This window comes from Sphaerodactylus townsendi, linkage group LG09, assembly GCF_021028975.2.
Source record: "Sphaerodactylus townsendi isolate TG3544 linkage group LG09, MPM_Stown_v2.3, whole genome shotgun sequence".
NCBI classification, from domain to species: Eukaryota; Metazoa; Chordata; class Lepidosauria; order Squamata; family Sphaerodactylidae; genus Sphaerodactylus; species Sphaerodactylus townsendi.
In genome coordinates this window covers 41,958,796-41,981,053 of record NC_059433.1, presented here as the reverse complement: position 1 = coordinate 41,981,053, position 22,258 = coordinate 41,958,796, and the positions used below count along the sequence as shown (strand labels likewise).

The 22,258-nt window shown below is 40.0% G+C and overlaps 1 protein-coding gene across 15 annotated transcripts in view; it reads left to right on the top strand.

Moving 5' to 3' along the window:
- PTPRM (protein tyrosine phosphatase receptor type M) overlaps positions 1 to 22,258 on the top strand; it is a 539,592-nt gene that overhangs the window by 464,135 nt on the left and 53,199 nt on the right. For all 15 annotated transcript variants that reach the window (XM_048507340.1, XM_048507337.1, XM_048507335.1 and 12 more), the window contains 3 exons: positions 4,623 to 4,710; positions 13,869 to 13,945; positions 15,061 to 15,097. In XM_048507340.1, coding sequence (XP_048363297.1) covers positions 4,623 to 4,710; positions 13,869 to 13,945; positions 15,061 to 15,097 — 202 coding nt within the window. The remainder of the gene's footprint in view (positions 1 to 4,622; positions 4,711 to 13,868; positions 13,946 to 15,060; positions 15,098 to 22,258) is intronic.

The window sequence follows — 22,258 nt, the reverse complement described above, 5'->3', positions numbered from 1 at the left end:
GCAGGATGTGAAAGCAATGGCCTTCTGCTGCTGCTGCTCCTGAGCACCTGGTCTGCTAAGGCATTTGCAATCTCAGATCAAGGAGGATCAAGATTGGTAGCCATAGATCGACTTCTCCTCCATAAATCTGTCCAAGCCCTTTTTAAAGCTATCCAAAGCTACTTACAAATAAAACATACAAACTGAGTTCAAAGGGATGGTGAGATCCTTGAAAAGAAGCACCCTTGTGGGTCTTTTGGAAGCCTGAACAAGTAACAATGAACCTCTTATCCACAGGTATATTCATTGATTATTGTAAGTCAACATGATAACTTGGGAAGGCCAGAATCTTGTTTCTCAGATGCAAAGAAGTTGTAAAACGGCACTGTCCTTGGTGCATTCCTTCCCCACCCCAAACAGATCCTGCTAATCCAGTGGTTTGGAATATTCCAGACACCACTCTCCATAAATAGGACTCAGAGTTTATCATGGAATACCATGGATTACTGTTCAATAAAACACCATGTCTACTTTACAAACCCACTGACAGTAAAGCCCATATTGTGAACAAAGAAAATGGGCTCTAGACAACTGTTGGTGGGTTAAGTGCGCCTACTGAGGGGGACAAGCTATCCTGTGTTTCTCCCTCCTCCTTGGCTGAAGTTTGATATTTCTCTCTCTCTCTCTCTCTCTCTCTCTCTCTCTCTCTCTCTCTCTCTCTCTCTCTCTCTCTCTCTCTCCCTCTCTCTCCCTCTCTCTCTCTCTCTCCCCCCCCCCTCTCTCGCTCACACATTCTCCCAATAATGGATTTGTCTCCCTCTGCCCTTTATTCATTTGCTGCTGCATGTTCCATCCTTGTCTGCCCCTTATGTGCAGGCTCCACACTTGGTTTGTCTCTTGTGCTCAAAACATTGCTCCAGGCCCATATCTTGGTTAAACGGGCAGAGGAAGGAAAGGCAGGAGGGAATGAAAAAATGGCCACTATGGAGACAAAAGTAGGGAAAGGGCAGCCAGGAAGTGGCTATAGAATGGGTAGAGGAAGGGAGAGTGGGAGGAAAAGAAAAAGCAGCCACTTTTCAGTTATGAGGCTCTGGGATTGCATCACAGTGATTGCCTGGGAGTGGGGAGTGATTGTCAGAGCTGTCCTGCACCTCAGCAGTTGGAGCAGTCAGCATCGCTCATCTTACCCCCAAAGTCGCGTGTGTTGGAGTCATTGCATGCCTCACCAGTGCACATTGATTGGCTATAATTTCAGTGCTTCCACCCAACCAGGCTCTTATTCAATTTCATAGAGAGATATAGAGCTTATAAATACATCCTTCCTGTGTTATTCCACCTCTGCTGAAATGTAGATTGGAAAATCCTTAGGGTAAGGTCCTGTATTTTTGTTGTTTGCTTTTGCTTATAAAACTCTGTAAAGGATGGACAGAGCTGAATATTTAACCAACTCTGTAAAAGCTGGGAGCTGGAGTAGTCCAGAAGCTGAGCTGTGATTTGTGTGGCTGTCAGCTCGAATGTCATCTCAGTCAGAAAATCATCTTGTGGCCTTAGACAAGTCTCTCATTCTCAGTCCTCCTCCCAATTGGCCATGCTGACAGAGGCTGATGGGAATTGTAGTTCCTGAACATCTGGAGAGCCGCAGGTTCCCTACCCCTGGTCTAAGTATAACCATGCTGGCCTTCTTTACAGGGCTGTTAAAAGTATTACTGTGCTAACATACATGAAGTGCTTTGAACACTGAAAGAGCTCTATGAATGCAAAGTGTCAAAATATCTACTATCTGCCTTGCTAACATGGAGTCAGATACGTTTCCCTTACAATCATGCCGATTCATTATGAATATTGAGGAGTGGTTAGCAACTCATCATATTACATGAGCTTTTTCCGTACCCCATTAGTTGCTTGCTTGCTTTCAACACAGCCTGTGTTTTCTAAGACAGGCACCTGTCTTTACCTGAGGTTTTCCTAGTTCCAGCACACTGGAAGTTAAAGGGGGAATGACAGAAAGCCTGGCAGCTCCTGATCCCCTGGTAGTTCTTAATAGAGACAGTTTTAGCTAACAGCGACGATGCTATTTGCATAATCTTGCATTCTACTCTGGGAAAGCTACAATCAGAACAAGATGTCAGCCAGTTCTGAAGACATTTCAATCACAAGCTATGGCAAAGTGCCTTGTCAAAATTTTATTAATTTATTTTAAATATTTCTAAACTTCCTTTACTTACAAACATAGTCTCTGTCTCTCACAGATTAATGTCAGCACACATGCAGACACACACCAAGTTCCCCCCATGAACTGAATGTGGGGAGGTAGCTATGATTAATTTATTTTTAAAAAATTCTGAACCTTCCTCTGTATTATGGCATTTAATGGAATATTGCACCTGCTTCTTCATGTTGCTTTTGGGCACAAACTGAAGTTCTATGGAAGTCTGGGTTTTTCTTTTCTGGGCAGTGGCAGTTAGGAATAAATCATTGCCACCGGTAGGACAGGGAATGACATTCCTCTGGCACAGAACTATGAACGACTAATGTGTTTTCCTAACATAAATACATTAATTCTTAGATGAACTTGATTAAATCATTTAGTGCAGTGGTTAAGTAAATATTAAAGCAGCTTGTACTTGGGATGAAAACACATTTTTCCCCTTCTAGCAATTCAGTAAATTTTTGAAGTACTGTAAATAATGATTTTAATAAAACATATGTATATGCCAGTTGCATGTAAATGAAGAGCAAAGCTGTTACCTTTGGAAAGACCAGATAGCTTAGGGAAGAACAACTTTATATAGAACAGGAGTTTCCAACTATTTGAGCCTTCCAGGTACATTGGGAATGTGGTAAGCCCCACCCCCAAAATGGCTTCTGTGGAAAGTGGAGCCAAGTCCCAAATATCATCTGCAGGAGGCAGAACAAAACAGAATACCTCCCCCATACATCTCCTGGGAAGAAGGAAAGCCAAGAAAGGCCCAGTGGAAATCCCTTTCATTTAAGTAAGAGCCTTTAATAAGAAGCCATGCCTTCCAATGCCCATTTTCTGAAAATCTTTGTAGGCACCAAGTGTTGGTGAATGCTGTGGTGTCCAAAACACAACTTTGTGGAAATCATGATATAGAACATGTGTATTTTCCCCTTCCTCTTCAGGGGACAGCCTTCACTGTTATATTATGCCTGACTGGATCATAATATGGTGTGGTAAACTTGGTTTATATCCTAAGATATAACTGCCTAAGCTTTGAAATGCATGGCAATGACACACACCTACCCTATCACCGCACAGGACTCACTTCCAGCCAACTCATGAGTGATGCTTGGCTGGAAGTGAGTCCTGTGCGGCAATTGTTCATTGTCCCATGATGGCCCCAGGGTAGGACCTGCCTGGAGAACAAGCAACCCAAACCCACCCTGCCTTGGAGAGAGGCAGCGTTGGGAGGAGCTGGACTGAGAATCAGAGGTCTTTGCTGGAAGCAGCAGGCTGGCAGCAACCCAGAAGAATGGGAGAGCTCAAAGTGGGCCCACCTCACTGACACAAGAGGCAAGGTCCTACAAGACCAATGGTCCACCACCCATCACTGCAGCAAGGTGTGTTCAGGGTGCCAGTTCTCCAAGTAGACTGACTGTAAGCAGGGGGGTCAGTCTCACGCAGGGGCCGTCGCAGGACAGTGGCCAGTCACTACAAAGGACTCACTTCCAGTCAAGCATCACACACTATTTGAATGGTGAGTCCTGCACAGCAATTGGGTAGGAGTGCGTAGGAGCTGGTGGGGGTAGGAGCCTGGAGGGTTGCAGCTGGCATTGGGGGCCAGGGGAGAAGAAAAGCAGGAGGGTTTGCCCTCAGTGGGTGCACTTAACTGATGTTTTCTGGCACCCATTGTATTTCTCATTTAATGGGCTTTACTGCTAATTGTTCATGATTGTTAAAAGTTGGTTTGCTTGACATCCATTTTAAAAGAATAAAACTCTATTTAGTAGGCAGTTAGCAAAAAAAAGTGTATTTTATCATATCTGTCGCCTAGACAACAAAACTTAGCTTTCACATCATTCCTGTCAACTTGTTACTATTTTAACACTATATTCTTGCTCTTCTTGGATGAATATTTAGAATGGTCAGTCTTGGAATGAGTAGAAACATACATGTGTCTGGGACATTTATGAAATATTCTGTATTCACTCACTGTGTTGTGTGAAAGTTTATTTAAACATTATAGTGAACCTCACTGATCCACAAGATGTATGTTGAATATTTGTTTTTCAACGTTCCTTAACACTGTTGCAGAATAATTTTTTAAAACTATTCTTCATGGGGGGAGGGGGTTCTGCTCATAATTTACCTTTACTACAATTTCAGCCTTTTGCTTAACTATATATAGAAATTATGCTTATATACCAGATTGATGCTATTAATAAATGTAAAATATAATGAATAGTGTGTAAAATATGATGATTTATCAGGCAACTAGTCAAGTAGCAAGTCTAATTACAATTTCTGTCAGTCTGCTTATATTTTTCACTAAACTCATCTTTGTTTAGAGAATCATTGAAAGTAATACTAAGTAACAGCAAATGCCACAGCAGCTTGCAATTATAGTGGTTCTCTTGCTAGATATGCCTTCCCATAGTGTTATCTGTATTTGTTTTTTCAGAGCTTCTTTGAAGGACAGTCTGCACCGTGGGATTCCGCTAAAAAAGACGAGAACCGAATGAAGAATAGATATGGGAATATCATTGCATGTAAGTGTTGACAGTATAATTGTACTACTGTGTAAATTCCTTTTAGTAACTGACAAGACAGTCCACCAATATGCTACTCCGTGTATGTCTGGAGTAAACGCAGAGTCCTGACTGCTTTAATAAATAATAAAGGAAAAATAAACATTGTAATATGCCAAAGACTTTAATAAAATAAAGACCTGGGTTGTTTACTTCTGACGTCTAGGGTTCTGATGCACTTGCACAAATGACTATAGGTCTATGACTATATCTTTCATATAACTGAAAGATGATTGCTTGTTCTGAAATGGTTACAATTGAAACATGGAGAAGTTATGACTAGTGTTCATACCTAGGAACATCTAATTTACTATGAGAGGGAGTAAGGAGAATAATCTAGTGAAAGCCAGGGTCCTATTTAGTAGTACAAGCTAGGGTCCTGCTTAAGTAATTAATTGTGCACTTTATTTCAGTAGGGTTGGATCACTCTCTGTTGGTCCACTGCAACAGAAGGGGAGTGGTAGGATTCAGCCTTTAACTTTCAGTTCTGATGGATTATACCCACTATGTCTAGAGCTTTGTACAAAAGTCAAGTATGAAGTTAATATGTTCAGCTGTGAATCACCATGTTACTGGAGTGAAGTAGTACTGTAAACATACCGTTTTGCTAGAGAAATCATGCAGGCTCCAGCTTAGGAGTTTTTAACCTATGGCTCTAGAGCCAAATGTGGGTCAGTGCAGAGTCAGAACCTTTAAAAAAAATAAAATGTAATCATTAACTGTGGGTCACTTCCTAATAAAGACTTCATGACAATTACAGAAACTTTGGGCTGCATGAATGATGTAGATTATTAATCTCCCAATTATAATATTTAAATTGTACATTTCTAGTTTGCAAATGGGCTTTCTTATACTAGCCCTGATCGCTTGCTTTGAGTTTTGATGTGGTTTGACTTTGTAATTTTAAAAGGTTGGTAACCCTTGCTCTAGCTAAACATTTTAACCTAATATTTCTTTGCTTATAAAACTTGATGCAGATAAATGTATCCCATAACAATTGCTATCTACTTTTAAAATAATATTATTCTTTGGGCTCTAACTATCAATCTGTCTACAAGATTATCACATTGGTTGCTTAAAGTGAAAAAAAAATAACAAAAATTGGATCTTAAAAAAATCTAGAATATGTTTCCTCTTCTTTCTTTGTTTATATCTACTGACCTATTGTCAAACATTCATTTCTCCTTCATGTTCTCAGTTCACATCTGTCCAGTATATTCTCAGTCTACAGAAGTAACCTTTGAGATAATCGCCCAAACCACTGAATACCATGGAATCCTACAGGATTATTCAGTATCATATAGTGTTAGTGTGTAGGATTTGGATAATGTGTATTTTTTGTTATGGGCACTCCATACAATATTTTTATACTTGTTTACTACAATAGCTGTAGTTTCTCATCTTTCATTTTATCACTACTACAATAGTGTAGTAATAGCAATATTGGTTGTGCTTTATAAAGATAATATGGAAAATCATCTTATTTATTTAATCTGAGATGATGATACAACAGATGTTAGTTAGAAGGTTAAAGACCTGTATCATCTGAAACTAGTAATTTTCTAAGTGTATCAACAATATTCCCTTGAATATTGTAACATACTAGTAAAAAAGTATTGCAGTGTTGGTCACAAATGTGTGTGTGTACACATAAGCATACAAACAGAAAACCTGAGATGGTCATGCCACACTTACAAACTAAAAAAAGAAAACATAAATGTAAGTAATTCTCAAAGCATACATGCTCAGCACTGTGATCTATGCAAAATAGTTTTGATATCAGAATAGAGGATAGTTCCCCTAAGTATATCCCAGTGATTGTGAACTTGAAAGAACAATCTTTGAAAGTTATTAAGGAACTTATTAACAGTAGGCATGAAGGCTACTATAAGAAAAAAAAACCTTAAACCAACAAAATCAGCCTTCAGGCTATTAAGATAAGTTCAATGTTCTAGAGACAAGACTTGCATACTTGTGGATTTCACACTTGCCTGAATGGTTTCCTGGCATAAACAGCATACTGTTCAATATAGCATATTATATGAATTATATTATATCTTAAAAAAATACGGAGGAGCTCGTCAGGGAGCGACCGCACGGAATGGCAGCCGGAACCGGAACCCCCATTATATTATATCACTGCAGCAAATTATATGAATAGATCAGTCAGTCAGTCAGTCAGTTTATTTACGGTCATTGACCAGCAAGGTACAAAAAGTTAAAAATTATATAAACAGCACAGTTATTAATACAGATTAAAAGAAATAGCAGCATACAGTTAATAGGGAGCAGAAATATTCATAACGTGGATACAGATCCTATATCGAATATCCTAGCTGCTAACAAACGAAAATTAGCTGATTGCTCCAGTGGAACTCTGTCGGTCCTTCCTAATTTTACTAGAAATCCAGGCAAACTTTGCAACAGTGTGTGTTAGATGTTTATTTGTGCCTGATAGCAATATTTGACACTTTTCTTTCTTAGTCAAAGAAGAGTTAGCCTGGTCGTAGGGAATGAGCATCCAACGTATTTTATCATAATAAGGGCAATCAAATAAAATATGTTCTGTATTTTCAATGCCCCCCATTTGGCAGCTGCAAATTCTGCCCTCAATTGGAACTTTGTTGTAAATCCCACTGGTATAACAAAGCGAAACGGCATTATAACGAAGTAGGCTAAAAGCTCTACGAAGGTTAACATTGGGCAGCAAATTAAAATAAGGCATTATTGAAAGTCTATTTAACCTTGTTTTATTAAAAATTGGGTTTTTAAGCTTATTGAGATCATGTTGCCTCTCCACATCTGTGATTCTGAGTTTGACTAAATCCCTGGCTCTGTCATAGTTCATACTTGTGAGTAGTTGTGGAGAAAGTCCATAGTATGATAATTTCTGAAGAACTGTTCTAAGCCATGGGGGAATAAATGTATCAAACAAGAGTAGTCTTACTAGGCCTCTCTGGGTATGAATAGATCATTATTATCATGGTATTAATGACAGTAATGCAAGTAGTTAGAGATGCCTGCAGTCAGTCAAAACAAAGTAATTTGGAATTGTTAAGAATTTTTGTGAATTTTTTTTTAAACCAGTGCTTTTCTAGACACAGTGTCCTCAACTCTGCAAACTTGTAATTAACATTCAGTGGCTTCAGAATAAATTGTTACAGGAAAGCATGGGATGGAAAGCTCAATTCTAGAACAGGTCTGCACAATAAAACCCATCTTGGTGAACGCAGTCTTTCAGCCATATGTTGTGGTTTGATGATGCTTGGTTAACCCTTCTCTTTTGCTGTCCAGAATATGCAGATAAAAGCAGGAGGGTTTGTTCAGGGCATTATTATTAATTATTATAATTTTCCTCAGGCAGACTGTTCCATAAGGGGGGGCCATAAAGGAGAATGAATGTGTATAGGCAGTTGTGTATTTTGCCCATTTGCACCTGTGAAAACCCCTGATCCGATAAGCAAAACTATCATGGTAGAACATTGGGGGCAGGGACAGTTTTGCAGATATGAGGGTCCAAGGCCATGGCTTTGTATGTGATAGCTAATACCTGAAATTGAGCCCAATAACTGATAGGCAGCCAGTGGTGTGACTGCAGAATGGGAATAACATGCGTGTACCATCTGGCTCGCAATAATTGCCGAGCTGCAGCATTCTGCACCAACTGGAATTTCCAAATTCATTTTGAAGGGAGACCAATGTACAGTACATTGCAGTAGTCTAGTCTCAATGTTACTATCGCTTATGAATAACAGAAAATGCCAAAAAAATCCATATTGAGGTGTGTGTGTGTGTGTTTGTGTGTGTTTTGGGGGGGTTGTTTTATCAATTAAAAAACCCCAGGTGTATTCAAAATGCCAAATACACTTGGGGCCAAAAAAAGTCAAATAAAGTTTGGCTTCTTAAATCTTCCTCCCCTCCACTGCCATTTTGCAAGCTCATGCGGGGTGTCATTGGCCCAGGTTCAGCCAGCCAGGAATCCTCAGATGAGGAGGACCAACAGAATGACCCTGCCTCACCAAAACCCCAGTGGGTTGAAACTCAAGAGCAGCCAGAAGCCTCAGAGGAGAGAGAGAGAGCAGGCCCATAGACAAGCCAAGAGCTGGAGATCAGAGTACTTGCAGAAGCACTTCCAGGCACTGAGGCCAGAACTGACAGCCCACCCAGCTCACCTGAGCCATTGAGACAGCTTAGAATCTGTGGCCAGCAGGTCAGAGGCGTAGCTATAAGGGTACCAAGGGATGCCGTGCACTGGGTGCGCACCAGTGGGAGCAAAAAATCTCCCCTGCCCCCTTCTCCTCTCACCCCACCTCACCAGGCCTGGCCCATTTTCAGCCAGCAGAAAAAGGTAAGGGGAGCGGGGGCAGTGCCCGGGCAGCATTTTCTCCCCCTACGCCCCCAACAGGTACTAAAGTCTAAAAGATGCACTTGGAGGCTCCGAGACATCACAGAGGATGCTCTGAGTCATCTCAGGAATGAAACTAAGCAACAGAGCAGACTTAAAAAGAAGGCAGCACTACTACTAATCCTGATCTGATATTCTAGAACAACAACACTGACTCTCCACACTTCCCTACAGCTGCTTCTTGTATGCTAAACTTTCAGATGTCTTCCTCTGGCAAATTCCAATTACCACACACTGTTTCTCAGCTTTTATCACTCTGACTGTAACATTCTAAAACCTAAAGAGAGACACTGAGCCATAAATGACCATTACTCTTTTTTTCCTGCCATCACATGCCATGTTATACAAAACTGGAGAGAAAGCCCCATTCACAAGCATATGACATTTTAATAACTGCATGCCACAGTTTGTTACTGTCAAAATGGCTTTGGTCTATCTAAACAGATAAAATATTTAATATCAATTTAATTCCCTTTTTGTCGCAACATGCAGTTTAGCAGTAGAGTGTAAAGCCAGTATAGAGCAACAGAAAACCCCTTTCTACTTACTCACCTCCTACAATTTCTAACTAAATGTACAAACTCTTTTTTCCATAAGCATTGAGAAATAAGACTCTTTCATAGAATCAAGCATAGAGCTATTTTGGTCATCCACTTTAGCTGTCCAAAATGACAAAGTAGTAAAGTTATAGTTTAAAAGAAAGATTAGGAAATAATTGTGGTTTCCTCTGGGAAGTAACTAGGTAAATATAAATGACCAATCTGCTATCATAATGTACTTTTATTCTCATTTGATTGCTTTGGTGAAAACGTATTTACTGGATATGCTCGAGTATAAGCCGACATTTTCAGCACGGCTTATACTCAAGTCCCACTTACCTGTTCTCCAGTGCCTCATCAGGGAGAGCAGCTCCTTATCCAGGCTCTGCTATGTTGCTCTTAATTTACCTTTTTTCCTTACCTCATCTGAATTAACTCCTTCCCTCGCTCCCCCCTCCCCCCACCATCCTCTCCTCCTCCTTACCTCCCTCCCCTTCATGGCAGATTTAACCAGTGGGAGCCCCAGGACCTAAGCAGCCTCAAATGGCTGCCAAATCCTTTTCACTGGACAAGGAAGCATTCACCCGCTCACTGGCGGAATGCACATGGGCAGCTTCCAAGGGCATGGACTGGGATAAATCGGTCCCCACCCAGAAGAAGGCCAGCAGAACTGGCAAGCAAGCCCCAATCGAGACACATCCTCCGGAGCCGTGTTTAAAAAATGCTGCGGCTGCAGCAACAGGAGGGAGGAGCGAAAAGCAAACAGACGGATGCCAGCAGCCCCAGCAGGGACGCGTCTGGTGCAGCCTATCAGGAACACCAAGCCAAGGAGGGAGGAATGAGAACCATGCCGGTGAATTCCGACGACCCCAAAATTGGCTGCTGCATTACCCACCCTAGGCTTATACTCAAGTCAATAAGTTTTCCCAGTTTTTTTGTGGTAAAATTAGGTGCCTCAGCTTATATTAGGGTTAGCTTATACTCAAGTATATACAGTACATATAATTCCTGCCTGTATTACCAACCCAGGACAGCTAAGAAAGTCAACTAGTTTTTGTATTTTTGCAGGATTCTAAATAACCAAAGCCATATAAAGTAGGAGTTTGTACAAATATCAGCATTTTCCCAGCAGAATCCACCTACAGAAGAGCACAAGACAGGGGAAAAAACAATTTGCAGTTTTGGGGCTCCTGCATTCCAATTGTACTGAACCTGAACTCAATGTTTTGTGGACTGAGCTGTCAGTACAAACAGGATTTTCCGCAACAGTATTTCTCCTAATCTAACAGCAACCGGGAAACTTCAGATTGAAATAGAATGCCATGATATTATCTTGATACTTCTAGGTATCATATCAATAATATGCATGGATAATACTTAGAATACAATTCATCTTAAAATGCTTGTATACAATTAATTTTAAGGTAGTCGTCTAGAATGCATCTTGAGAGAGGTTTGTGAAACTATGCACATACATTGTATTCCAAAATATATTTTCAGATACCCTTCATAGCCAGTCCAAGAGCTTTTCACACCCTAGGCATGGTGGCTGCAGTCCAAGTAGTTCAGGGCTCATTTGCCTGCTGATGCCCAAACAGAAGAGGAAATGCTGGGGTGGAGATGGCTTCACCTGTGGTGAATCCCCCAAATCTCTATGGCAATGGCCAGTTTGGGATGGAGGGGTGGGAGAGAATAATGTAGGGAGATGTTCAGGCACTTATTACATGTATCAGAATGGCACAGGACAATCTGTTTCTAGATCAGAAGTGGGGAAGGGGAAATAGTTGGTATAAATATTACTTTTGCTTTTCACATGCATACATTTCCCGCATTTCCCATTAGCAGGCTTTCTCTGTCTCTAAATATGGCTAAGGAAATTCCAAGCTAAAGTTGTTGAGTATATAAAATAGTTAAGGAACCGTTACTGTTTGCCAAACTAGCTAATTTTTTTGCTCGTGCAGACTTAAAAGCAGATATGTGCACATTTAATGAAACATTTCATAAAACGTTGACTACTAGCAACCAGTGTTCAATATGGAATCTATATTTCAGGTCTGACAGTATGCTCAAATTCTGCCACCTGACAGAATTACTATTCAGGCAAAATGTAGTGTGGAATAAAGCTGAAAGGGATATTTTAGACTAGTTACTAGAGTCTGTTCTATTACTCAATTTCTGACTGCAATTAACTACAGAGAAAAATTAAGTATAGTTTGACAATGTAGTGACTTCAAATGACTTAAAAGGGTAAAACCCTGCATAGGATAGCACTTTTAACATTAATTCACATTTTCCAGTGTTTCATTTAAAAAGCTATTTGCTGCAGAATGTTCCTAATTTTCTATGAAGGCTGATAGGCGCTGTTAGGGTAACATTTTCAGCCCAATTGGAGAGAGGGGCAAATCAGGCTGTAGAGCTGGCGGAGAGCCATGCCAGCCCATTCACCCATCCTGATGGCATAGGTGGCTGCTATGTTAGTAGGGAGGACAAACTGGCAAGCAGATGGGTACCTCAGAGCTCCACAGTGCTTGACCCAGAAGCACCCCACACAGCTGGCCTAATGGTGTAGGCTGGTGCAGTTTTGGGCAGGCTAGGGACGTTGCCAGGGTGGAGCCGACTTTGGTCAGCTTCCACTGAGCTTTGACAGTGGGAATTCTCCTGGTGCTGGGCTCAGACTTACAGTGCCTGAGAAGATGGCATAACTCCATTTAGCCCTATGGAGGACTTCTTCGATTTGTTCTGGCTCTCCATGCTGCCTGGAAGCCCTCTGGAAGTGGCATGGTAGTAGTGCCGTTGCCTGCTGCCGCGGTCTGAGAATTGGGCTAGCCGTGTGTGCATATGCCTGTGTGCGTGTGTTTTTAATTCTTACTCATCTATTTGAAAATATAGTAAATTATGGACCAGTGGATATCAGCAGTTGTTATAATCTAAACTGCAATCCACCCACCAGCAGCAGAGTCACTTTCTTGCTCCCAAGCAACTGATTTTTTTCTCTGTCAATATTGAACATGCCCTAAATCTTATTAACTGAAAGTAATTTAAATGCTTTCACATTCTCTAGGAAAGTGATTTAAAAAACTGGGACCTATGGGCCAGCACTTTTCTGCAGTGTGTTTTCAGGTCATCCAAAAGACCATGACGAAAATAACAGAGGGAAATGAAGACCTTTCCCAAAGCTAACAGTGGTAGATTTCAAATTAAAACTCAATTCCTTCCGCACTGCCCAAAAGCTGTGCTGAACATACAGAGGAGAGCATGTCGCTAGATTCAGGAAAGCATTTCTAAATTAACAAGTGTTCAGTGTCAGATGTTCGTCAGTCAGACGATTCTTGCAAGCTGCTGGGAAAACATCTGTACAGCTCTTGTGGTGTATAAAATCTCCCTTGGAAGAAGCAATTGTCTCTCGAGTGGCTTCACACGTGGCATCCACAGCACAAGGAAACAAGTGGTTCACAAAGTAAAAGCAGATGTGGAGAGTGATCCGTGCTACAGCAAAGCATGAAAGTCTTTGAAGGACCAACATGGTGTCGTGGTTAGAGTGTCAGAGTAGAATCTGAGCAACCCAGGTTCAAATCCCTACTCTGCCATGGAAGCTTTCTGGACCAGTTACATGTCCTCAGCATAACTTCCTTCACATCATTGTTGTCAGAACAAATTGAAGGATGGACAACGGATGTAAGCCTCCTTGGGTTTCTCACTGAAGGAAAAGGAGGAGTATAAATGAAGTAAATAAATAAATTTGAATAAAAAATCTTGAACCAAAGATTCTGACCTACTTCATGGATCAAAAACATAACAGTCCGAAATCATTATTAATCTGGTGATTAATGTTAAACTTAGTTGAGAAGCATCCTTTTAACTGGAATGGGAAAGACCGTGCAAATGGTTGGATTAAAGCTTTTTCCAAATTTAATTCAGTTTCTATAGAAGAATACCACTGACAGATGCATAGAGCACCGTATTCCTCAACAAACTAGTAAATGTACCTGCAGCTTTTGCTTTTTTCTGTTATATTTTAAAATAATCATAATATTGTTATGCCATAATGTATTTTGTGGTAGAAGGGTATCATCTGATATTCCCTTATATACATGACAGTTTCATGTAAATTCTCATTTTGTGTGTAGAGAAAGCAATGCAGATTATGTGATGCATTTTAATATGTTCTGTTTCAGATGATCACTCTCGAGTTAGGCTGCAGACCATTGAAGGGGACGCAAACTCTGATTACATCAATGGAAATTATGTTGATGTATGTATATTCATCTAGACAACAAATCTAACAGTATTATTCAAAGAAAATCATTATTTGTTTATTGACTATTTAAAATAGATATTGTATGCGGTGAGAATGCCAGCTGTTAAATTCCATGAAATATTACAGTCAAAGGATCCCGTGTGTATGCTAAAACTGACATTAGAACTACTGAAGGTTTGTCAATAAGAAAATTATATTGGCCATTTCCTAAAATTGCCACATTTTCAAGTGGGGCCTTGCCAGTAATTTTATCTGGCTACTTTTCCTCCTGGAGCTTATGTAAACAAAAGGAATGTAATTTCCAGTTTATGTCAACAACTTGGCATGATTCCACACTTAAAAGAGTAGTTTGTATATTACTATGACAAAACTCTGATACGGTGACTTGCAGTCTCTTGTCATCTCTGCACTTTTAAGGCAGCCTTCAGAATATAGTCTGCATCTGTTAACCAGTACTTTTAATGCAAGCAAGACATTTCATTAAAAATGTACACTGTTTAATTATTGAAGGCTGCTTCTTTGATCAACCTGCATCATGTTAACTTAATGTTTTACATTCGAATAAATTCTTTAAGAGAGCATTTTGGGGGACATTGAAAGAATGAAATTAAAAGTTGAACTGAAAATCAAGGAAAAGCCAATGCCTTTTTAGACCCAAGTATGCCAATAAACTTCAGTAAACTTCAGTAGATGTTCATACACAATATTCATGTTAGTAACTGAAAACAACTTATTCATCTGAACAACATTGTCAGCATTGTTTCCCTCTTCATTAATGACACCATATGATAAGGTTGTCATTGTCTAATGTAAATGAAATTGTTGGTTATGATAAAAAAGAATAAGATCTTTTCTTAGTTAATTACTTTTAACAAGAAGATGTGTTTGAAATACTTGTAATCTGAGGGTACTGTATAAATGCTAAGCATGTACTCATGCTGAAACAGCTTAATCTTAAGGCTTTAATATTTTTATTAATATTTTGATTAATTGCCACTAATTAATATAACATTCAATAATAAATGAATTTATGTTTATGACTTTAATTTTCTGTGTGTGATAGATTTTTACAGTCTGATGCAAAATACTTTTTTAAACATTTATTTCAGGGTTATCACAGGCCAAACCACTATATTGCTACACAAGGTAAGCTAATCTCACATCAGAATTTCCAAGGGTATATGTATATTAATCTGTTCACCTTTTGATCTCATACAGAAGCTAAGGGACAACTCTGTTTTACAAGAAATTGGTTTTTAGGTAAACCATACTAACACTGTGGGCAACACTTCCCATATTTAACAGTCGGTCGCCCTCCCAGTGCAAAGCCCAGTGTGCCTCTCTTTTAGTGAAAGGTTGGATATTTAAGCATCTGTCAAGTTCTGTGAAGGAAAGATTTTCTCTTTGAAGGAAGTTTACTTAGAGGTTGGAGGATGGCATGGGTGGGTCCCTGCAGTCCTCCAGAACAACGCTGGAGAGGCAGGTGAGTGGGAGCGACGGGGAAAGGGGGGGCTTCCCTGCGGTGCAGTTCGCACCACGCCGACGGGAAGCCGTCCCTTCTCAACAACCTCGCTCGTGGAGCGAGATGGGGAAATGGCAGCTTTGCTCCACTAGACAGAGCGAGGACGGCGCTGCTGCAACGCAGCAGCACCTCCTATACAAACAGCTCCCTAGGGACGGCGTTTTTGCCGTCCCTAGGATGCTATTTTTGGCCCTTGCGGAAGGGCATTTAATTGTTTCAGATATTCTATTAGAGTTTCCAAACAGTCCTCTGGATAAATTTTCACAAGATTAGTAAACTTCCTTCAAAGAGAAAATCTTTCCTTCACAGAACTTGACAGATGCTTAAATATCCAACCTTTCACTAAAAGAGAGGCACACTGGGCTTTGCAGAGCAGACTCTGGAGTAATCCACCTGGAAACCTTCCCCTGACTGTTAACTGAATAACACACACCCTCAGAGACTTCAGTGTCCCATATCTAGGTGCTTTCTCCTAAGAGATCTACAAACCAGCCCTTCGTATCATTTAAGTATTCCCTTGTGATGATGTTTCCCTAGGACCTTGGCTCAACTTTCACATTCAGCCTAGCCTTCCTAGTCCTTCACCAAAAACCAGCTCTCCAGCCTCTTGAGACCCAACTCTCTCTCCTTTTCCCCTCTCCTTGCAAACACCCACCCTCTGGTTTTTTAAACAGCTGCAGTACCAGCCAGCCAATCAGGTCAAGCTCCAAGTTAACTTCTTAAATTCTTTTTGCTCTGACAGAACTGCACTTTAAAATCAACCCTTAATCAGCAGTTTATCACAGTATCTTTTATGGTTCTTTGATAAATTAAAAACAAGTTCATGTGATGTCATTTTCACATTTTCTAAAATAAGCTGGGCCAGATGATTTTCATAGGACAAAATGTGTTTGTTTGCCAACATGTGCTTTTCATGAGTTTAATGATAGGTATAGTGAATTTCATGCATTTATAAAATTGTTTTAAAATGTTTGTATGCCACCCTGAGCCCGATTTCAATCAGGGAGGGTGGGCTATGAATGAATGAATGAATGAATGAATGAATGAATGAATGAATGAATGAATGAATGAATGAATGAAAACAAAAAAGGAGTTAACACAATTACCACATCCAGTAACGTTCCTTAAGTGGAAAGGCTGTGATCTCATATCTGCTTCCTAAGCCCTTTTGGTCCAGGAATGCCCCCACAGGCCCTTGTGAACTTAGGCCAGCAACTGTGATGGTGCAGAGCATTTCACAGAGGTAGGGGGAGCATCACTGTTGCATTGATGACTGCAGTTCAGCAAGCCTCTGAGGAGGCAACCTAGCACAGCGGAGATGGCCATGCTTCACCGCAGCACATCTATTCCCCTCAGGATTCCTCAGTCCAACCAGAAGATCTGCCATAGACAGATTACTTTCTGTATTGCTTTCTGTACTCTTTTCATTTTGTAGATATAGTGACGGCTTTCCTGTTTTGATTTAAAATTGTCTTTCATCAAATGAAATAATTTAGGCTTGATTTGGTGTGGACCTGAGTAACCGGTTTCAAAACTTGGTGTTCCAGATCTCATCATGCTTTCCTGTTTCGGGCCTTGTTATAATCAACAACATGAGAAATCCTCCCTCGTGGAGACTACTACTCATGCATGTGTTAGGTCAAATGCACTACTGAAAGAACTTGCTCAGTATAAGGATATCTGGTGTCTGTTAGGAGAAAGCCTGGAGCCCAGGCAAATTACAGTTCCCAAAAATGTTAGTCCTAGGATGTTCCTGTTGATAAGGCTATAGTAGTTAATGGTCCAAGGAAAGTGTCCCTGCCTCCTCTTTTGCCACCGTGAGAAAGAAGAGCATTGACAGAGCTCCTTATAAGGGTTGCCAATGTCTGGATGGGGCCTGGAGATCCCCAAGAATTACAACTGATCTCCATATTACAGAAATGAGTGAAGAAAATGGAGGCTATGGGATTATTCCTCCACTGAGGTTCCTCCCCATTACTCGCGATAGTGGAAGTTGCTTTAGATGAAAACTAACTGCACAGGCAGAAAGAAATGTTGATACATTCTGTGTAATAGGATTAGATGGGGAGAGCTGAGGTTAGGTTGTGCCATCTTGTTACCTTTTCCTCTGCCTTCAGTCAGGAACTGATAACTGAAGAAGACATGGAAGTCAATCTAGAGCTGTTCATATCTTTTGGAAAGCAAATCTTATTTAAAACTGTGAATGTATGGTCTAGGCATGCAAAGGTATTTCCTATACAATATTATGCCATCTTTCTTTCATCAGGCTTTCATTCTCTAGTTTCTTTCCGTATTTGTGTACATATATGTTTCACTGTACTCTACAAGACAGAAAAAAAACCCTTGCAGACTTTAGTTCAAAATCCTTGTGGAGTGGGTCACATCGGTATTTAATTGTCCTTGTGCGCTTCTTCAGCTCCATGCAATGTTTCGAGTACTAATGAGCAAATGTAATTGGATGCCGTTAAAATAGCGGCATTCAAATGGTGGTTTGTAGTAGGCTACCAATCTCGATTTTTAACAAAGCAGAAGGTTTATTTCTTACTGTTTGAGTACACTCCAAGTGAGCTAGACTTAGTTTTACAAAGCTTGACTTGCAAATGAGTCAGCCTTTTGCCCCTTCCTACTCAGGTTGGTTAGGGCACCAACATAAGAAGAGCGAAAAGTATTTCATCTAATTCTGTTTCAAGAGACCATGTAGCTATATTTTAAGAGCAATAAATTCAAAACCTGCAATTTGGGTTAGAAAATTAGACTCTATTTTTCTTCTATACAGTCACTATAATAGGCTGAAATTGCCACTAATGAAGGCTTTTGGTGATCTGGAGTAATCGGCACTGCCAGACAGAGGATGCACCTGGTTCTTCCTTGTAGTAAAACTCGGTGTTGTCTCAGTGCAAGAAATCATGTAGAAAGTGGAGGCGGCATAATTTTAAAATGGCTGCTTGACATTCTGCAATTGATAATAGTTATTTAAAATCCATTTACATCAAAAAAAAAATTATGAGACGTACAACTGTCTAATTTCTTAGTGGTTATTTTTTTTTATCCCATGCTGTAGGTAGTCGATGAACATTGTCAGGCTGTTATCAGGCTGTTTGTGAAAGAATGGGTTTTTGAGTGGTGTGTTCAAGTGACTGCAGGACATCTTTCTGCTCACATGGCCTGCCAGCAATAACTCAGAATTCATCTTTTGTGACCATATCTGAGTCCAACATGCAGCACTTTTTGTTCTTTCCTTTTATTTTGCTGATGTGTTCTGGTCCGTGGACAAATGAATTGCTTTCAAAGGTTTTAATATTTATTACTAGTAAGCCACTAGTTCAGAGTGCATTCATTTCTACACGGCGATAAGGCTTGTATGAATTTATGCTCAGATTTTGCTCAGCATGTTAATACATTTGTCGGCACCCCTTACATTCCCAATACAGCAGTGGAACCACAGAATCAAGCAACACATGGACACAATAAAAAGGAATCATACCGTTATGCGTGGGGTCAGCAATTACATTTAAAGTGTTCAGGGTGCAACTTATTAAATCATAGTTTAAATATATTAGGCCCAATAAAATGTTTTAATTGCTCATTTTAAAACAGCATCTGAAACTATCATTTTCCTCTCTTGAGAATGCTTTCAGTTTTTTTAAATAAAGAAACTATTTACTGTTTTATACTTCATAGTGCAAGCATAATTCTGTTCCTCGAAGCAAGAAACCTGCCAAGTTACACCTATAGAAAAATCTTTTCATGGTACTTATAAGCCCCTGAAGATAAGTATTTACAATGCAGGTGTTTGCACAGCTTTAACTGTGGCAACACAAATGTGCCACTATAATGATCTATTTCATATCCTTTGCCTTCTCTACCTTTTGGCACATGTGTTGCAAAGGATTACAATAAGGCCTTTCAAAATACAAATACAGATTTCTGGTCACAAGTTCTCTTTCAAAGATATAAAGCAAAATGTTGTCTAGAACTGTTCACTTGAAGTTGCTACCACAGCATCCATAGATAACAAGTAAATAACACTTTGTCATTGGTTCTGGCCTTCAGATGGAAATGGTGATGGTATATTATGTTTGAAAAATAACAGTCTTCAGAGTTCTCAACAGACCATTTAAGTTCACTGCCCAGAGTCTTTGATCCTGCTGAACATTTCCACTGATGGAAAGATATCCGTCAGTGCAGTGCAACTTCCTTGCCTCCCTCTCTGCTGCAAGTCAAAATGTAGCCTCTCAGAGTGGGAGATTTGCATTGGGAAAGGAGTTTGCCAAAAATTATGCTCTTTCCATCAGTGAAAATCATCTACATGATCTAACCCAGTCAGGGGCGTAACGAGGCAGCCCTGGGCAAAACCTGAGTTTGATCCCCCCCCCCATGGGTGGCCACTCCACCACGACCAAAAAATATTTGCACCAGGACATTGGTGCCTGCAGGGGGTGCATTTTTAGACATATCAGCACCACATTTTTAGCATATCATCAGGAGACTGCCCTAATGATTCCCCCCAAGTTTGGTGCAGTTTGGTTCAGGGGGGCCAAAGTTATGGACCCTCAAAACTGTAGCCACCATCTCCTATTAGCTCCCATTGGAAACAATGGGGAATAGGGGCACCCCCTTTGGGAGTCCATAACTTTGGACTCCCTGAACCAAACCTCACCAAACTTGGGGGGTCGCATAAGGACAGTCTCTTGATGATACGCTGAACATTTGGTGCCGCCAGCCTAAAACTGCGCCCCCTGCAGGCCGAAAATGGAAAACCACTAAAAATACCCAAAAACGAACCCAGCATTTTGATGCCCCCCACAAGGTGATGCCCTGGGCAGCTGCCCACCTTGCCCAATGGGCATTACGCCAGTGAACCCAGTTTCTTAGTTGCATAGCTATAAAGAAATCAACTGGTTCTTGACTTCTCTGTTTTGTTAATACTTCTTGCCTGAGTCATAGCTGAGACAGGTAAAATGTTGTTGCCATCCTAAGAGCTGACTTTGTGTTGCAATTCTTGCAGTTGTTTTTTCTACTCACAGATCGGCTAAGATCCACCATTTCCTTCTGCTAATACAGGGATAGTCTGTTGGAGGAAACTCCGTTCATAGGATGAAAATATCTTTCTTCCAATGTAAGAATCATTGGGTCAGCAGAACATTGCTTTCTTTGCAGCAGAAAACCACTGAATTTAATCCACTGAAAACAGATTTACTTTACGTACTTTAAAATATTAACTCTAGTGTAATAACATACCTTGAATTAAGAAAGACTAATAAATTTATTAAATGCAAGAATGGTGATCTATCAAGCATGGTCTGAAAATTTAACATATCCAGTATATCCATTAGCTCCATAACTTGGCCAAGTATTTTTCTAAAAGACAAAAAAAACCTTGAAGGATTGGACAAATAGTAAAATACTTAATTTTAAAGTTTGTGATGGGAAAAGATGTATGCCAATTAATCACATGCCTAATAATCCGCAATGAATAGATAAACATTGGTTTCAAGCTGCTCAGCAAATGGACTGTGTGAATACCTCAAAAGGTTGCATGAAAATTAACAGAATTTTAATTTTAATAGCAAATGTAATTGACAAATCCACACAATTGCCTCGAAAAATGTACTGTACACTATGAAACTATATAGCAATGGATCTTATAATTATAGAAAATTATGAGAAGGTAACATATGGCTTTATATAAATACTTCAAAATGGGGAATGATGATATCATTACTAAATAACACAAGAACAGAGGATGCCTTCTCCATTGCTGACTCCACATCCTTTCCCTTCTATAATAGGATTTCTGAGAGGATAATGTAGACTCCATCCCTACCAACTTTATTTTAAAGGCATTTGGGTGATGTTTTCCTTGTAGCAACTATAGTTTAATGTCAGACTGATTCTCTTTCTGTCACCTCTTCTAGAAGGAATTAAATTCTTTTTCATACTGGATTATTTGTGTGCAAATATGGTTGAAGTCCTTTTTTGTAAAATAACATAAGCTATTGGAAGGACAGCATATATATATTTTAATGAACAAAAGGATTTGTGAGGAAATGCTTGAGAATGATTGTCTATTGAGATATTTAATAGGTCATTACCCTGTTTCCCCAAATATAAGACATCCCCTGAAAATAACACGTAGTAGAGGTTTTGCTGAAGTGCGAAATATAAGGCATCCCCCGAAAGTAAGACGTAGCAAAGTTTTTGTTTGGAAGCATGCCCGATGAACAAAATACAGAAAAATAAGACATCCCCTGAAAATAAGACATAGTGCATCTTTGGGAGCAAAAATTAATATAAGACACTGTCTTATTTTCAGGGAAACACAGGTATGACAACAGTTTAATGTTAAACCCTCCACCATTGTGATGATTGTTCAGGTGAAATGCTTACCAATTATGGTAAGTACAAAGGTCAAAAACACTGAACTTTATAAATCACTCTGAAATGTTATAAATCTTGTGCCCTCAGGTATCTGATCTAAAGTGAAAATCCCCAAAATCATTAGCCCATACTCATCAGAACAGTACTGCAACTAGGGATGCCAGCCTCATGGGACTTGGGAATCCACTGGAATTACAGTTTATTGCCAGATGACAGAGATCAGTTCCACTAGAGAAAACAGATGCTTTTGAGGGTGGACTCTATGGGATTGTTCCCCAGTTTGGTCCCTGTCCTCACAATCTCAGTTCCCAAATGTCTAGAAGTTTCCCAATCTGGATCTGGCAACCCTGACCCCATTGTCTCCCCATAGTGACTAGGGGGAAACTTTCAATCTATATTGCAAC